Below are 18,939 nucleotides of genomic sequence, written 5' to 3'. Positions count from 1 at the left end.
AATTCGTTCTCTGCACCCTCAAGAACCTCGGATACGATACCCATATTGTTGAAATCATAATTTCGCGCGGCAGCCATCTTGGATTTCAAAAATGATCCCAAATTCCATAATGTTGAAATCATAATTTTGCGCGTAATATAACATTCCTCTCATACGTCGATAAATAAGTTTCACTTCAAAAACCCATAAAAAATATCACAGTATTTCGTACTCTTGCGCAACTGTAAGTTTTAAAAAATATTACGCGGTCCTTCCGGAGTGGGGGTCGTTGACTCACATCGCTCGGTTCGTGTCTCAGCCATGCCCGTGTCTATGCATACCTATCGAATCTTATAGATTATACGTTCGAGCGATTTTTGCCTTAAATGTTGGAAATACTTCGCCTTAAATTGCTTTGTCAAATCACTTCGCATTGAATATATTTTAAAATTTATTATCGAATCGAAAATATATTAAATGAAGCGTTTATAATTAACTTAATAGCCTTTATAATAACCAAAAACCGTATAAGAGAGGTTAAACGTAGAATATAACTGATTATAATGTCGTCTATTGTACCTATATCGCTACTGTTAATCCATTTCAATCTTCACTTTGTTTTTTGTGGTCTGTTTTTTCTACTGCTTAATAGTTATTGTACCTAACTATATATTATACGTTGTTTTTTTTTATTGGATAGGTTTATAAGAGTCAATATTGCCACACCTGCTTCTTCGCTGGCGTTGAAATGCGGACACGGTATCTCATCATTGGCGCAGTCAAATATATCATCCACGTGGCGCGCGTACACAAATGGTTTCTCTTCAATCGTCAGTACCTAAAATTATAAAAACATTTTGGTATTACGTCGTCGTACTCGCTTAAATGTCATTGCTTGTGGTGACATCGTGGGGAGGTTCGTTCCCTGTCCTAAAATTTGGATAGGGTGCCACAGGGGCGAGAAGACCTGTTATCGACAACTCTGCTTTTGTTTTTACATCAAAAGTAATTATTTTCTAAATGATTAACACGTTGATAAAATATTCGCGGAATATCTTTAATTATTTACAGTGTGTGTGTAGATTGATAAGTTAATTTGGTCATTAAATCATAAAAAACCTCAAGATGATTAACTGATTTATAATTGTGCTTATAATTTATGTACCTATATCAAAACGTTTGAGTAGTCGTGATGCACTTTGCTAATAATAATAAAGCTGAAAATATTGATTTCATAGAGTATCAATAAGATTTTTGCCACATCTTACTAATTAACAACAGTTATGAAGTAAATACATTACTTTGTCTTCCGTATGTCATTATTTGACATAATACAGATACATTTTCCCCCTTATTCATAATAGTCTGCTAGCTTAAAGCATTGCTAATTCTCACTCTGTCTTCTTCCATTGACCTAAGTCAGAATGAGAAAAAATACTCCTTAGCGGCTGTTTAAAGTAAGCGGACCATTATTAGTGAGGTTTAAGTTTATTCGATTTGAAAAAAGAAAACATGTAAGTGCTTAATAGAATACCTACTAAGACCGAACCGAGTGATGAATTATTTGCAACTACCTGAGATTTTGTTGTTTTTTTTTTAATTACATCTAATAACATCAATAAATAATAATAAAATACAAATCAAGTAAACAAAAAAGGAACTTTTCAAAAAATCTTATGATTGAGGAATTCAGTTGTTAATTTTTTTTCACTATTATGATATAAAAATTAAAATTTAGTATTAAAACGTAATTATTGTATACATAAATTATAAAAGAGGAACTCTCTACGTTTTTTAATACAAACACTTATATTGTCCTCACGTACCTTCAGATGAGTCGGTATCATAAAACCTTCTGGCTTAGAAGAAGTGCGCCCCATCCAAATGATCTCATTTTCCTTCAGCTCTAGACGCATCTTTTGTGTTTCCTAAAATAAAGTAACATGTTTCATTAACTGAATTATGTTTAATAAAACAAAAGATATTTTTTCTTTGCCCACATAGGGTTAACCCGTGTGGATGCTAATAATGCAATATTGCGTTTCGGTCTGAAGTACGCCGTAGCTAGTAAAATTATTGGGCAAATGGAATCTCATTTGTTAAGTCTAACATCTTATGCGATGTTATGGGAACTGCGTAAGAGGCGACTAAGGACTTTAACCAGTGGGAGGCTCCTTTGCACAGGATGTCGGCTAGATTATGGGTACCACAACAGCGCCTTTTTCTGCTTTAAAGCAGTAATGTGTCAACATTATTATGTTTCGATATGAAGGGCGCCGTCGCTAGTGAAATTACAGGGCAATTGAGAATTAACATCTTATGTCTCAAGGAGTCGAGCGCAATTGTAGTGGCGATCAGAATATTCGGGATTTTCAAAAATCCTGCGGCATTACATTGTAATGGGCAGGGCGTATCAATTACCATCAGCTGAACGTCCTGCTCGTCAATTATTGTCATAAAAAATCGTATTAATAGTAAAAAGTCATAACATTACTTCTCATATGTAATTGATTTATTGACATTTCAACAATTAAGTTATCATTTCCAGTGCTTTGGGAGAAAATTGCGATCTCACAGAGAATAAAGAAATGCTAGAAATATAGCTTATTCGTTCTTTTTATTTCACTGTCATATTAAATAAATCACTGCTAAATACTATGACAATCTAGTCCGAGGGTGCTTGATCGTTCAGTAAACTTTTAAATGTATTAAGGCGAAGAGTAAGCAGAAAACACGCAAACATGGTGTTTTTAGACAAGTTTTGTGGTGAAAGTATAGCATTTCGAGCTATGAACACTACTTAATCCTGTTACACATATCCTTAAGTCTTATTTGTAGGTTGCTAATGCTTGCTGTTAGTTATAATTAACACTGCCGAGCCATTTTGAACTACCACTTTTCTTTGAAGTTAAACAAGTTTTTTGGCATGGCGTGACGCATTTTTTTGGTATTTCTCTCAGAAAAGTTATTCTTATAGCTTGTACTTTTTTGTGTAGGTTCATTTATTCAGATTAGTAGTGAATAACGAGGATTGTAAGCGTATAAACTGTTTTCCACCAAAGATTTTGAAAATATTGGCTTTGTTACATAGATGGCGGACCGGCAGCCGTGAACTCATATCGCTCAAGGTCGCTGGCATTTAGTGTCGCCTTAAGAGACAATAAGGCTGGGACTGTATTATGCAATTATACATCTAAATAGACCCTCTCACTGCTAGACAACCGATGATAACAGGCCAGGTTTATTGCTTCTAGTGTGCGTGACAAGCTACGTCTTATACTCGCGATTTGTATGTCACTATATGTTAGTGTGCGTGCATTGCTCAAAATAATCTAATTCTTTTTCGACGCTTTCACAGCTGTCACTGTCAATGTAGGCGTATAAATGATCTAAGGAAAAATGTATTTTCTAAAATGAAATTACTCCTTATGTATATCTCATCGGAATCGGTCTAAATTATTAAAACTCGCTTCATTAACCGACTTCAAAAAAGGAGGAGGCTCTCAATTCGATTGGTATTTTTTTATGTATGTACACCGATTACGCTGAGATTTGAGAACTAATTTACGTGATTCTTCTTTTGTTTGATACGGAATAGTTGCCATTTGGTCCTATAAAAATTTCGCATAGTTTTGCCGAGTAGCTTTCATTTTATGAACATTTTTTATAAATATTCATGTTTACGTTGATGATGTTATTGTTTAGGTGAACGCATGGACTAGTAAAAAAAGAAGGACTCCGCGCGGTGATATTACCAAGTAAAGCACCTCTATGCTAGTGTGTGTGCGGTTACGCGGTATACCAGTTACACAATTTTTTCTCCCTTAAATAATCATATATCCACAAATACTTTTATAGAATTGTTTTTACAATTTTTCACAACGCACGACGGCATTTTTATAATATTTTATTGCGACGCAAACTCATCTGTCACAGACGATGGCAAATCTCATAATGGCGGCCGATCGGCTTGTATTAGTGTAAGTGTGTGCGTGGGGCTATGTATTTACACGCTTACCGGCTTGTTTTGGTGGCTCACTGTTATGTAAGGTGACACGGAGTCCTTATTTTTTTACTCGTCCGTGCGTGAACGATGTAATGTAATGTCTTGCATAAGAAGTGTATAAACTTAAATCTTTCTTAAGTTATTTTATACACTTTAGATTTTGAAGTTAGTTTTTTTAAAGGTAGTTTTTTTATATTAGTATTTTTGATTTCTGATACTTTTTGATATTAGTAGGATTTCTCACCTTGGAATAGAAGTATTTTCCAACAGCCACGTGCTCACCCTGAGCTCTCAAGTTGACCATGTCATACTCAGCGTAAACTCTGTCCCCATGGTCATCGAATGCAACATAGCCCGTGGCTCCGTTCTCCAGTCTCTGCTTCCTTATGTAGTCGAACAAGAGTCTACCGGTGATCCATATTGAGCCAGAATTGTCACAATCGGATGGAGGGGCGTTAATCTCTTCTGATTTGTTCATCTCACGAATCGCGGAAGCAAGAACGTAGCTACAAACGTTATATAATGTCTTGTAGAATTGTATATACATTAACACAAATAAAATTTTTAAAACAAAATTTTATGAACGATGCGGGATCTGAACCCACAACCTCCGGCGTTCCGTGCCGGTGCTCTAACCAACTGAGCCAACCGTTCAAGTAAAATCTTGTATTGCTTTGTTCAACTCAAAAACTCTTTTTCAAATTTGTGTATTAACCCTAGAAGTGAGTATCACTTTAAAAACATAACATATTGTAAGTATATACATTTATTCAAACAAAACAAATCCTATAACTATATTTACAATACTATGACTACATAAAATTAAAACAATCTCAATCAATTTTTAGGGAAGCGTACCAAGAATACTGGCAGCATTTCCGCGTTGGATAGCTAGTCTGATCTAGATCTTCAATTGTAACATATAATATATAAATATATATGCAAAGGCAAACAAATATTTCTTTATATCTTATTAATATTCGGCATATGGAGATATATAAGATACCAATACATTTTTAATTGTTGTTATGAGTGAACTCTGAAATGGCAATATGTCTTGTATCAGATTAATAAGGATTTATTTATTTAATGTAAACAATACAAATAATAAAAGTAATCATCGTACAATAGCGAAAGTTAAGACAAGTTTTAAAAAACTTTTGACGCAAGCTTTTGTAGCTGCCAAACATGGACCTTAAAGTATGCCAAAGAAAGATGGAACGAAGTATGTTAGAAGGACAGGCAATGGTAAATAGGAGACGATGTAATTTGTGACATGACTAGAAGTTAGAACAGGTTGGAGAAGAAAGCTAAGTATTTTTGTGACAAAGTCTAGTAGGGCTTTGACCTAACAGGAAATTGATGCCTGTTTATTTATTTTATATAATGGAGTATATTTCATCGATAGAGTAATATAATACCCCACAAATATACAAAATTTAAAAAAAATATTTAAACTTTTGTGCGTAACGTAACAGATCCGTCTGAAAGTCTTTTTCATTAAGACTTAAATATACGAAGTGCACGCGATCTTCGATGATCGGCTTATGAAAGTTGATGCGCGAAACCTGCAGAACCACCAGCAGCGGCGGTCGAAGTAATTTTTTTTTATGAAATTAAGGGACGAGAAGAACAGGACGTTGAGCTGATGGTAATTGATACGCCCTACCCATTACAATGCAGTGCCGCTCAGGATTCTTGAAAAACCCAAAAATTCGGAGCGGCACTACAATAATTGCGCTCGTCACCTTGAGACATAAGATGTTAAGTCTCATTTGCCCAGTAATTTCACTAGCTACGGCACCCTTCAGACCAAACACAGTAATGTTTACACATTACTGCTTCACGACAGAAATGGGCGACGTTGTGGTACCCATAATCTAGCCGGCTTCCTATGCAAATGAGCCTCCCACAGGTCCCAATGCCACACGCACCTATCCGGAGCAACCATAAATCCGCAATCTGCATTACGAACCATATCTTTAAAAACCTTGAATGGATGCGAGGGCAGCGCCAGATTCCTCAGCTCAATGTATCCCACCATACCCAATATTAGTACCTACGTCCACCTCTCTGTCAACGACTGTATTACATAAGCCTTGATATAATTTAAGCATAAATGTTAATTTACCCACGGGTATAAATTATATGTGCTAAAATGGCTGCCATGAAAAATAAAGAAAAAATTAAAACGGGGCCTAAAAATGTGCTAAAACAGTGCCATATCGTGTACGTACAGGTAAGGAACCATTCGAGTGCGAAACCGACTCATACCGGTTTCTTCCTTATCCTAAGTTGAGAAAATCGAGATTGCCAGTTCACAGTTGAAATAAGTTAGGTAGTGTTAGATTATAATAGCTGTGTCTTACATTGAGTCTTGTATATGGGCATGTTCGTTGGTCGCATTGACGAGTCTCAGCCCCAGAAGACCTTCCGGAGCATTGGCTGCGTCCAGGGCCTGTTCTGTCACCACCCACACGTAGCCTGTGGTAGTCATGTTTAAGAACGTTGCGTCCCGGAATATTATCTCTGCATCCGTTTTACTGAAACAATTGGTAACTTATCAGGGATTTTGTTATCTTTCTGGGGTGTGATTAATTTTTTTTATTATGACAATAAGAGACGAGACGAACGGGGCGTTCAGCAGATGGTAATTGATACGCCCTGCCCATTAGAATGCAATGCTGACGCCAGAGTCCCGATTATTTCGCAGTGATAAGATCACGAGTTGCTGCTTTTTGGTCTCGCATTCGCGCATCCGAAAACGATATTCTCAGTGTATGCTCTGAGCACCCAGAGAATACTCCATTACTGGCTTTCGGTGCATAGTGACATTAACCGGAAATAGTATTATCAGTACATTACTTATTGTACGAACCCCCCTTTGGGGCAATCTTAGTTTTAAGTTATTTAATTATTAAGTACTGTGATGTATACAATTTTATTTTTAAGTACATCTTATTCAATTTACTGTAATGGGCTTAAAATGCCTGAAATAAATGACATATTATTATTATTATATTATTATTAATGCCGCTCAGGATTCTTGAAAAATCCAAATATTCTGAGCAGCACTATAATTGCGCTCATATCCTTGAGATATAAGATTTGCCCTTTAATTTAACTAGCTACGGAGCCCTTCTGACCGAAACACAATAATGCTTACACATTACTGCTTCACGGCAAAAATTGACGCCATTGTAGTACCCATAATCTAGCCGGCATCCTGTACAAGGAGCCTCCCACATTTTAAGTGAGAACTCAAATAATATCATTGTCAAATTTTCTTTCTAAAACTTCAATTAAAAAAAAAAACAGTAATTTTAAAAACTAAAAAACCCGACTGCGTTTCTGTGTAATTTGGAAGTGAAAAACCCCTAAAACAAAAACGTCGTTAAACCCGATTGCACTTATCATAAGAATCGCCAAAGTTGCTACAATCTTTTTTATTACAAGAAAAACTGCAGCAGCCGGGACCCATTCTAGAAATGGAAGCTTGGTCAATTGAGAGTACTTACTTTTCATTGCAGATTACTCCAATCTACTGACTGGAAGGCTGACTTTCTAGCATGGGTCGCGACTGCTACAACTTTTCTTGTATTCAAAAATATTGAAGCAACTTTGGCGATTCTTAAGTGCAATGCGACAATTATATCCATGTAAAATAAAAAAAAAAATAAAAATTATTTTATATTTTAGGGATAGCATGAGTCCTCGAATGGCAACCACGTATCGGAAGACGGATTGTTGATAGGCCCCACACAAGATGGACCGACGATCTTGTTAAGATCGACTGAATAGGTATGATGAGAGCAGCGCAGGACCGATCGTCGTGGACATCTTTGAGGGAGGCCTTTGTCCAGCAGTTGACGTCTTCCGGCTGATGATTTTTTTTTTATGATAATAAGGGTCGAGACGAGCAGGACGTTCAGCTGATGCTAATTGATACGCCCTGCCCATTACAATGCAGTGCCGCTCAGGATTCTTGAAAAACTCAAAAATTCTGAGCGGCACTACAATTGCGCTCGTCACCTTGAGACATAAGATGTTCAGTCTCATTTGCCCAGTAATTTCACTAGCTACGGCGCCCTTCAGACCAAAACACAGTAATGCTTACACATTACTGCTTCACGGCAGAAATAGGCGCCGTTGTGGTACCCATAATCTAGCCGGCATCCTGTGCAAAGGAACCTCCCACTGGTGATGGTGATGATGATGAGGAAATACGAATCCATATGATATACAGGGATGTCCCTAGCGCACCGATAATGTATTGCACCGCGAGATAAGTATAATTTATAATCAAGGTTTCTGATAGTTTAGTACTCATTGCCCGACTAGGCCATATAATATTAGGTATATTACTCACCTGGCATACATAAGGAAGACCCGAGCCTGAGCAGATTTGACATCAATGAGCTTGTCGCTGAAGGAATCCAAGCCTGGCTCAAACTCTATCACCTGTTCAACGACCACCTTCCTGTCCACATCCTCGTCTATGCTTTGAGATGTCGTCTGGAATCTGAAATAAAAAAAATAATAATATGAAAATGACGCTTAACGTAATCTGTCTTGTAAGTGACTTTAGAATGAATCGGATTAAAAATTTACAAATATATATTAAAAAAAAACCATAACATTCTTAAAAGGGTTAAGAATATTCTAGTGGTACTACTGTAAGTTTTGGTATAATGAAAGTTTACATAGAGAAGAAGTGCAGAAAACTAAAATGCACAACATTATAATATGTATTACAAGCTATTAAATTAAGCAAACAAGAGAGAATGTCTAATTAAAGGCAGATGACAAAATTCAGTATAAAACAATGGTCATTTTATTGTAATATTTTTGTAAATGAAAACTTCATCCTTATTAGTACCAACCCTACTCTGTACCTCCTCTCCTACCTACTACGTATTACCACAGTAGTACGTAGAATACTACCAAAGAATATATAATAGTACACGTATGGAAGTCTCAACCCGCAAAATCAATTAAAGAAATAGGGACTCTTGCGGTTATACCATAAGGTGTAACTCAGATCGCACAGCGCTATTAACCTACATTTTTATTCACATAAAAGTTGCCTCTTTTTCTATCGCGTGACTCTTACCTCTTCTGACGACATCTTACATATATACTTAGCTCAGTTTTTTCTATAATATAAATAGGTATGTAACCGTAATTTTAAATCAATACTACTCCATAATATTCCAATGTGAGTTTTTTTTTTATTATTACTGTTTTACGTCTTAACTACTCTACTTCCTTACCTGCCTAGAATGGCCCTTCCATCAGTATCTGAGCTGTGTATCACGATCACCTTCATGTAGTTGAAATGCTTTAGAACATCGACCCACACGTCCGCCTGGTGGGAATACGGCGGCACAGTTCGCAGGAAAGAGACGTGTATATTTTTATCAGAAAACGCTGAGTCACGGGAGGATATGCCAACTACGGGAATGTGATAGAACCCGCTCGTGTATGACACAGCTGCTGGCGAGAGGTCTCCGGTAATTGGATGGGACACTACTACTGCGTACACCTGAACAAAGACAAAAGTAATTCTTATCAAAATATAGGACCATCGCGTGCAATTACAATTCTTTAGGGGAAGAGTAGGAATAATATTATATAATAGTTTAAAAAAACTAAAAAACACGCTAAAAAGGGCAAAATTCTCTTTGGTATTCGAAAATTTGCTAATGTACATATATAAAAATGAATTGCTGTTCGTTAGTCACGCTAAAACTCGAGAACGGCTGGACCGATTTTGCTAATTTTGGTCTTAAATTAATTATGAAGGTGTAAAAGGTGAATAAATATGAAAATACTCGGAATTAAATAAAAACAATGATTTTATTTTTCCTTTGATGTGTCCCCCGTCGTTCAGAAATCAAATTAAAATAATAGTTTAAAATGAATAAGTAATTAGAACTTTTATATCTTTCTAACTTTCTCATGAGGTATAAATTAAATTTAATTCTAGGCAACTATAGTAGGTAGATTAATTATAGTTGTTCATCATCTATCAGATATTTTTATGTAGATTGATAAATCTTAAGTTTTAAGTATTACAATTTAAATTTCTGAACGCAAACAGTTTGACATTCATAAGTGTCATTTTTGTGACCTACATGAATTAAGTGTTTTTGAATTTAAATTTGAATTATTATTTGACATTTGACACCAAACTATATGTAGATATTGATAAATTTTAAGTTTTGTCAAAAAATAAAATTTTTGAACCTAACCGCACCACAAAACAAAAAAAATAGTTTATCAGAAAACTTTAAATTGATTAACAGATTGTATCATAACTGTCTGTGTCTGTCAATATCGAATTGGAACTTTATGAATAGCCAATATTTTAGGAAAACGCTGTTTTGTAAGTAAGCAATATAATGTGTAAATTAAGAAAATAATAAAATTTCATTCATACCGAGCATTTTTTTTATTTGTTTTAATAAAAAAAGGGTTCCTTTTGTTTGTTTTAAGTTTATTTTATAAAAAGCTTAGGTCTTTTATTTATCCATTGAGGCAGTACGAAGTCTGCCGGGTCAGCTAGTATTATATAATGGTTGAAATTTAAAATTAACATCATTTCCTGCCTTATCGACGATAAATGATAATTATTTAGATTAACAAAAATTCTATTTTGCAAATTGAAAAATGGAATAATTTTATCAAAGTAATGTATTGTCATCGGTCCTCGATAAACCTACGAAGTTTGAACGAAATCTGTCAGCTTAGCGTATGATCAGCTGACGTCTAATAAACGAACTATATGAAATGCAAAACTGAAAAAACATTGGAGGCGGGTGAGGATCGAACCGTGAGGTCGTGGTAGGTCAACAAACCGTCGCTGATGAATTGTTATTAAATCTTTACTTTTTTATGACAATAAGGGACGAGACGAGCAGAACGTTCAGCTGATGGTAATTGATACGCCCTGTACATTACAACGCAGTGCCACTCTGGATTCTTGATTACACAAAAATTCTGAGCGGCACTACAATTGCACTCGTCGTTTTGAGACCTTATGTCTTTTATTAAGTCTACTTTGCTCAGTAATTTAAATAGCTACGGCGCTCTTCATACCGAAACACAATAATGCTTACGACATTACTGTTTCACGGCAGAAAAAGGTGCCGTGGTGGTATCCATAATCTAGTCGGCATCCTGTGCAAATGAGCCTTTAATTTTTCAATAATTAAAACTAACTAATATACTTTTATATTTTGTCAGAAAAACAATTCGAACAAGATCTGAACCTACCCGCACGTACCGCAACTATTACGGTTTCACGTCTTAACTGACTCTCGCGCCTCCAAGGCTTCGCTGTAAAAGCCTTTAGGGCTATCAGCACAGAGGAGGTTAGTAGTCGGTAGGGGGTGTTTACACCCGAGCCCGACATATGGGCCTTGTTTCGGGGTCTTCAATACGTAATTGTATTTTCCTTCCCTCGGAAAAAAAAGAATGGCCCTTCCATCATCACCATCCGTGTCTGAACTGTGTATAGATAGATATAATATTGCAGTCTTAAAATTGACTCTTGATAACTGTATGTATATCTATCATAATGTGCGAGATATTGGTGCGATACTTACTCGGTGTGCTATCAGGTCCTTACAGACGTTCAACGCGGTCATTATCGGGTTTGGGTCCATTAGAATTGAATAATCATGGTAAGTGACTCCGCGAGGTACATATTTGTCCTTGAAGTTAAGATTCTGAAAAGTAATAAATATGTTAATAAATTATTACCTATAAGTACTTAGGTATAATTATATAAATGTTATTTTCCTATTATCGTGCGCAAAGTTCGATATTGCGCATGCATTTGCTTTCCCAAAGTACCACTTTCCCACACGTTGACACGAGCGTACGGGAATGCAGCTGAGCGTGCGGTAATGTTTGAAAATAATTATAGTGATCGAACTTTGCGCAACTTAATAGGAAAAATTTTATACGATACTCGTGCGCATGTAGGTCATCCTAACGACCTACTTTGCGCACTTGTATCGTAATGTGCTATTTATACATTATCGTTAGACAAACTGCTATATCATCGTCAATAGTAGGGTTGGGTAGGCTTTAATGAAAAATGTCTGGAAAAATAATCGGCTCCAACGATTTTAATGAAATTTAGTATACAGGTAGTTTCGGGGGCAAGCTATCGATCTAGTTAGTAGTTTTATCCGTGTTTTTAGGAGAAACTGCCACAATAACATTTGAATACAAAGGTAAATTTCGCCACTATATACATGACTATAATAGCTCAGACAGGACATTGGGTGATCCGACAAACAGAAGGCCCTGGTTCGAATCCAGATGTCCTATTAGTTGTTTTTTTGTTCAAGTGTTGTACCTTCTTAAAAATCCGAGCAAGGCTCAGTCTAACTAAAATATTACGAACGATTTTTCTGTAGGCATACTTACCGAAATTGTATCTTTAAAAAACGCTACGGATTCATTGCTAGACAGTACACCTCCCACATTGTAATAAGTGGGGTTAGAGTACCGCCTGCGGTCGTCAGCATCGGCGAAACAGAATATTGAGAGCAGAACTACAAACGACCACATCCTTTCTTGGCTATCGTGTCTGGAAGTCTAGATACACAAAACAAAAATTAGGATTTGTTTAAAAATAGAACGGGACGAGGGAAGAACAGATGGCCGGAAAAACATAGATATTATTATTATTATTTGATTCTTAAATGGCACATATAAATGATTAATATTTATTCAAATAAAACAAATCTTATAACTATATTTACAATACTATGTCTACATAAAATTAAAACTATCATTACGTGGAAGGGTACCAAGAATCCGTTGACCGAGATAGCTGCCAGCGCTTGGGTTTCCAGTAGCCTTATTGAGGCGCAAAGATAGTATTTTGAACATTCTCCGCGCCTCTGGGCCACACGAAAGGGCATAAAGATATGTATATAAATTGATGTTTTTTGTGACTGGCAAAAATATATAAATAAACAGGAGTGGTCATGTCGCCCTATACATGTGTGCAAAGTTTCATATTAATTGCGTTGGGTTCTCAAATTTGAGGTGAACATACATTCTCTTATATTCCTACTATAATTATACATGTGAATGTAAGTTTGTTTGTCTTAATCTAGCTTCGTCTAGAACCAAACGGACGACACGTGGCCAGAAAACTTAAAAAATAAAGTAAGTAAGCTGTTTATAATATAAAGTTTTATTTTGTTTAGGGCTTGGCACTGACTTAAAACACAGTTAGCACAGATAGATAATAGTATTTTATTAATATTAAAAGTAAAGGTTTGCATAAGAGGTGTATTAAATAAAATTTTTAGTTATTTGATACTTCTCAGTTTTTGAAGTCGGTTTTTTAAACGTAGTTTTTTTTAATCAATTGCGTGCAGTTTTATCCATTTTAAATGATATGAAAGCTATTATTTCGATTCGTGACGTGAATATTTTTAATTTCACTTTTATTTTGTATATTAATAATTCTATGAGATAAATTTTTGACGCACAGTCTGACAGTTCCGTTGTGCGACTATTTCATAAGAAGAACAGGAAAAACGAAATAATTGTAGTGATAGTTGAACTTCTACAAATGTCGCAATTAACAAAAAAGATTTTAAATTTTGATATGAAATTTAGTAAATGCATTTGTTTCTGGTGAAGCGCTAGCACCAATATATAGCACTATATATAGATGTTAATCATATTTGAGACTCTCGCAACATCCACTTGACATTTAAAACACGAACATTTTTTTTAACATTTGTCGTGACAGATGGACAGAAAGTCAGACACACGATTTCCGTGTTTTCCCACTCGTCTTGCGTACAGTATTTTCATACAGAATAATAACGCGTTTTTTTGTGTTTTGTGTAATTTAAGGATGTAGGTACGCGTATGTACTTACCTTAAATAATTTGGGCAAGAATTGTAACTTCTACTACTGAAATAATAATAATAATACCTACTAATACTATCTTATCACTGAAATCTACTTGCTTTTATAGGAATACGATTCTAAATACATAATATACCATAATATAATATAAACAATAGATTTTAGACTTATAACTCGAATAATAGTTAAGTATGTAATTACGTACTAAATTGGGATGTGTTTTATTAGTTATTTGTGTCTAATTTCCAACAAAACCGAAAGATAAAAAGCACATAAGTTGTGTTATAAACTTACCTTTATTTCTGTAGATTCATGGTTATGAAGAGAAGATTAATAAAGTATAAAAAATATAACTTTGCTTAAATAAAACAAGGTGGGTCAGATCAGATGGATGCTGAGAAGTAACGGCAGATGGAGCTATCTGCGGTTGCTATGGCAACTGCACAAGCGCGTTAGAACTGAAATAAATCGATTCTGCAGACAAATATGTTATATAATGTTCGGTTGATCACTAAAAAGAAGAGGAGAACAGTAGTAGTGTCGTTTTCTAGAATCAAGTTGATTATGTTTAAGTATTATCGTTTACGTATCGAAGTATCTACTACCTCGTTAGCATTTACATACCATAGATAATTAATTAATAGATGACATCCATGCATTCTCGCATCACAACAGGCCAGGTTTATTACTTTAGCTGCATGACAGCTACGTCTTACACTCGCGATACTTTTGTCACTGTTTTAAAGTACAAGCGTTGCTAAAAATAGAGGCTAACAGTTCACCGCTATTTTTTCGACCTGTTCACAGCTGTCACAGCCGATCTAGATTTATAAATTATCTAAGCTTTCTACCATCTCACGGGAAGGACATTTATATCTTTGCGGTAGAACTCTGGAGACCTGAATTGAATAAACTTTGTGATAGCGTTATGTAAGTATTGTGTTTTGAGAAGAAAATTCTTACCAAATTTGTCCAAATTGTGGAAATAGTGGTAGGTAGCCGGTTAGGGCAATTAGGGAGGATGTCGCATGGGTTCTTAATGTAGATATAAAATGATGTCTGCCGTGTGAGTTTTTGGAGCTGATGGAGTTGTTATGGTGAAGATCGGTTGACGAGTCAGGGCTGTGTCACTGCGAGTCATGCGATCGGAGATTGAAGTTCAGTAGTACATTTGCTGTCATTGCATGACCGGATGTGAGAAAGCTGTAGTGACTTACACAAAGAAGTGACCGCCAAACAGCTACCATCACCTTTCAATGGGTAATGTTCGCTCTAAGGCAGTGTTACGGCGTTTTTTTTTATGGAATAGGAGGACAAACGAGCGTACGGGGCACCTGGTGTTAAGTGATCACCGCCGCCCACACTCTCCTGAAACACCAGAGGAATCACAAGAGCGTTGCCGGCCTTTAAGGAAGGTGTACGCGCTTTTCTTGAAGGTACCCATCTCGTATTATCCCGGAAACACCGCACAAGGAAGCTCATTCCATAGCTTCGTAGTACGAGGAAGAAAGCTCCTTGAAAACCGCACGGTGGAGGACGCACACATCCAGATGGTGGGGATATCGTAACTTGTGGCGTGTCGTGCGAAGGTGAAATTCGGCAGCAGGAATCAGGTTGAACAGCACTTCGGAACACTCCCCGTGATAAATGCGGTAGAAGGCACCCAATAAAGCGACGTCTCTACGCAACGCCAAGTGATCCAGCCGTTCACAGAGCGCTAGGTCCACGACAATTCGAGCTGCTCTGCGTTGCACGCGGTCAAATGGATCGAGCTTATACTGGGGTGCGCCAGACCAGAGATGACAGCAATACTCCATGTTAGGCCGGACCTGCGCTTTGTAGAGCGCTAGAATGTGGGCCGGCTTGAAGTATTGCCGTGCTCTATTTATGACGCCCAGTTTCCCATGTGCCCCTCCAGATGGCCACGGAATTGGCAATCGCTCGAGATTTCGAGACCCAGTATTCCGATACTAGGCGAGGCTTTAAGGGAAGTGTTCTCGAAGAGCGGTGACACGGCAAATGGGGTTTTTTTAGTGGTAAACGCGCAAACTTAAGTCTTCTGGGGGTTAAATTGGACAAGGTTCAACTTACCCCATTCCGCGACCTTCTCAAGAGGGGATTCGATAGAAGACACAAGTTTCTCCCGGCACTGGTCGACGTTTTCCCGAGAGAGACCTGCATGGCCCGTGTATACGGCATCACCAGTGCTGTCGTCTGCATAGCAATGTATGTTGGCGGTGTCCAACACATCATTGATATGCAGAAGAAACAGCGTGGAAGATAGCACACAGCCTTGGGGCACTCCAGCGTTCACAGGCTTGGGATTCGAGCAATAACCGTCGACAACGACCTGTATGCTGCGCCCAGTGAGGATGCTGGAGGTCCACTTGCATAACCTCTCGGGAAGCCCAAATGATGGAAGTTTTGCGAGGAGCGCCTTGTGCCATACACGATCAAAGGCCATCGCTATATCCAGGCTAACTGCCAGTCCTTCCCCCTTGCTATCAATAGCCGCCGCCCATCTATGTGTTAGGTATACCAGAAGATCGCCAGTCGACCGACCATGGCGAAAGCCGTACTGCCGGTCGTTGATCAACTGGTGACCCTCAAGGTATACCAAGAGCTGGCGGTTAATTATGCTCTCCATGATTTTGAAGAGTAGGGAGGTAATAGCAATAGGCCTGTAGTTTGCCGGATCCGAACTGTCTCCTTTTTTGGGATCGGATGGACAAGGGCTGACTTCCATGAATAAGAGTGCCGGAATAAACGCGTTAGCACCGGCGTCAACTCAGGGGCACACGTTCTAAGCACGATTGGAGAAATGCCATCCGGCCCGCTCGACATCCTGACGTCCAACGAAAACAGAGCTCGCCTAACAGTTTTCTGTCGGAACTGTACTTCAGGCATGGAGCTCTGACACCGCGGGATGGTCGGCGGTGTTTTTCCGTTGTGGTCAAGAGTCGAGTTGGAGGCAAAAAGAGTGCACAGGAGATCGCCTTTCTCTTTTGCCGTATGGGCCAGGGTGTCATTCCTCATGTGCAACGGCGGCATGGACGGCTGGTTGAAGTTACCAAGAGCAGCTTTCGACAACAACCAGAACTTGCGTGTTCCAGTCGGGTAACTGGAAAGCTGCTCGCCAATTTTGACGACGTGCTTCGATTTCGCACGGGCGATTTGCCGCTTAAAAAATCTGGAGGCACGGTTATATTTCCTCTTCAGAACTTTGCAGTTCGGATCCTTTGAGCCCAGCGCCGCAACCCAAGTACGATACGCCTGCAAAAAGTCAGATGCTGCTTTAACTGACGCATCAAACCAGGGCTGTGATCTGCCACCGATCGGTACTACAGAGCTTGGTATAAAAATATCCATGCCCTGCAGTATTACATCGGCTACTGCAACGGCGCAGGCACTACATCATCCGTAGGGAAACAAACCCTGCCCCAAGGGTAGGATTCAAAAAAGAAACGCATCCTATCCCAATCTGCTGACTTGTAGTGCCAAACGCGGCGGGTCGCTGGTGGTCTGCGACGTTGGCGTCGGATAGTCACTACACTCCCGACCAGGCAATGGTCGGACGTTCCGAGAGGGGCGTCGACAGAGACGTGGTAACCATCGGGATGTGTAGTCAGCAGAAGATCTAATAAGGACGGCATGTGCAGCCGCGTTGGCGACTCAACCAATTGAGACAGACCATACGTCAATGCAAAATTATGCACAGATCGCCCTGCGTAGTCTGTAGTACGTGATCCAAGCCATTCTGCATTGTGCCCGTTGAAATCACCCAAGACTACGATTTCAGCGGAGTTGATCTGAGCAAGCACGTCATCAAATGCCGCTTGAACGCAGCCCATGAGGTGATCCGTTTCTGCGTTACCGCTATGGGACCTGTAGACACACGCATAGATGCGGACGCGGTCCTCTAAATCTACGCCGAGCCAGAGAGTAGACAGGTCCCTACCCTCAAAATTGCCGAGACGGCGACAGCAGATATCCTCCCTAACGTACACACATACCCCGGCATGAGGCATGAAATTACGCTTAATTTTGTACCCGGAGTACGTTAAATATGACGTTTCTCTAGGTCGAGATATCTGCATCTTCGTAAGGAAACACCAGGTCGGCTGCGCCGTCTCAAGGTGGTGGTGGACGGCGTTTAAGTTGGAGTGAATTCCCCGGATGTTACAAAAGTCCACACCCTTGGACCTGGGGCTACCCTATTCTTTTTACGCCCCGGGGCAGCACAGGGCAGAATAATGATAGCCCAGTTTGACCTGGGCTATCATTATTATCATCATCAGCATCAGCTATTGCGGCGTTCGCTTGTGATTATCGTAAAGAATCCACTCTTTATGAAAGGTATTTATTTTCTCAAAATTGATTCCTTTAGATTTCTTTTTCATGTCATTTCTACCACTTACCGCTTTGGAAACAAATGGCGCTCCGAGAGAGAAGAAGCGGCGCTTGTGAAACGTCATATTTTGTCCAAAACTTCACTCTATGCCGTTCACAAGTTCCATAACTTCCAAACTTCTCTTTTCTTCTTCTCTCTGTACGCCACTTAAATACTGAGGCACTCATATTTCAAGCTGTTTTTATTTATTCGATTTGATATAACTTGATCAATTTATAATTGGTCGGACGTTCCGAGAGGGAATTAATTAATTTTTTTTTTATTTATATTTTATTAATTTATATTGTGTACACTAGAAGACGCTGTATTGGTAGGCCCATCACAAGATGGACCGATGATCTGGTCAGGATCCGGAATAGGTTGGATATAAAGGCAGCGTAGGATCTTCACGCATACAGCATTATAATAAAGCATTTTATTCAACTAAAAAAACAATACAATATCTTATATCTAACTTATATAAGATCCAGGTAGTCTTCAGCTGTTTGCCAATTGGCATAGGTCTCCTCCAACCTTTTCCTTTCTGTTCTTGGCAACCCGGCTCTAGGTCACTCGTTTTTTTCAAATTTGGCCAGGTCGTCCGCCCATCTTTGGCGAGGTTTTCCCCTGTTTCTTATCCCATTCCTAGGATAC

At 38.4% G+C, this 18,939-nt stretch overlaps 1 protein-coding gene across 1 annotated transcript in view; it reads right to left on the bottom strand.

Moving 5' to 3' along the window:
* LOC126970507 (glutamate [NMDA] receptor subunit 1) overlaps nucleotides 1–14,303 on the bottom strand; it is a 31,192-nt gene extending 16,889 nt beyond the window's left edge. The window contains exons 1-9 of the mRNA XM_050816456.1: nucleotides 14,190–14,303; nucleotides 12,428–12,598; nucleotides 11,596–11,718; nucleotides 9,259–9,530; nucleotides 8,355–8,507; nucleotides 6,355–6,528; nucleotides 4,230–4,491; nucleotides 1,806–1,907; nucleotides 706–817 (exon numbers count right to left, since the gene is read on the bottom strand). Coding sequence (XP_050672413.1) covers nucleotides 706–817; nucleotides 1,806–1,907; nucleotides 4,230–4,491; nucleotides 6,355–6,528; nucleotides 8,355–8,507; nucleotides 9,259–9,530; nucleotides 11,596–11,718; nucleotides 12,428–12,571 — 1,342 coding nt within the window. The 5' untranslated portion in view covers nucleotides 12,572–12,598; nucleotides 14,190–14,303. The remainder of the gene's footprint in view (nucleotides 1–705; nucleotides 818–1,805; nucleotides 1,908–4,229; nucleotides 4,492–6,354; nucleotides 6,529–8,354; nucleotides 8,508–9,258; nucleotides 9,531–11,595; nucleotides 11,719–12,427; nucleotides 12,599–14,189) is intronic.
* Between the last annotated feature and the right edge of the window lie 4,636 nt (nucleotides 14,304–18,939).

Source organism: Leptidea sinapis, chromosome 21 (genome assembly GCF_905404315.1).
Source record: "Leptidea sinapis chromosome 21, ilLepSina1.1, whole genome shotgun sequence".
Taxonomy (NCBI): Eukaryota; Metazoa; Arthropoda; class Insecta; order Lepidoptera; family Pieridae; genus Leptidea; species Leptidea sinapis.
This window is presented reverse-complemented; position numbering and strand designations above follow the sequence as displayed.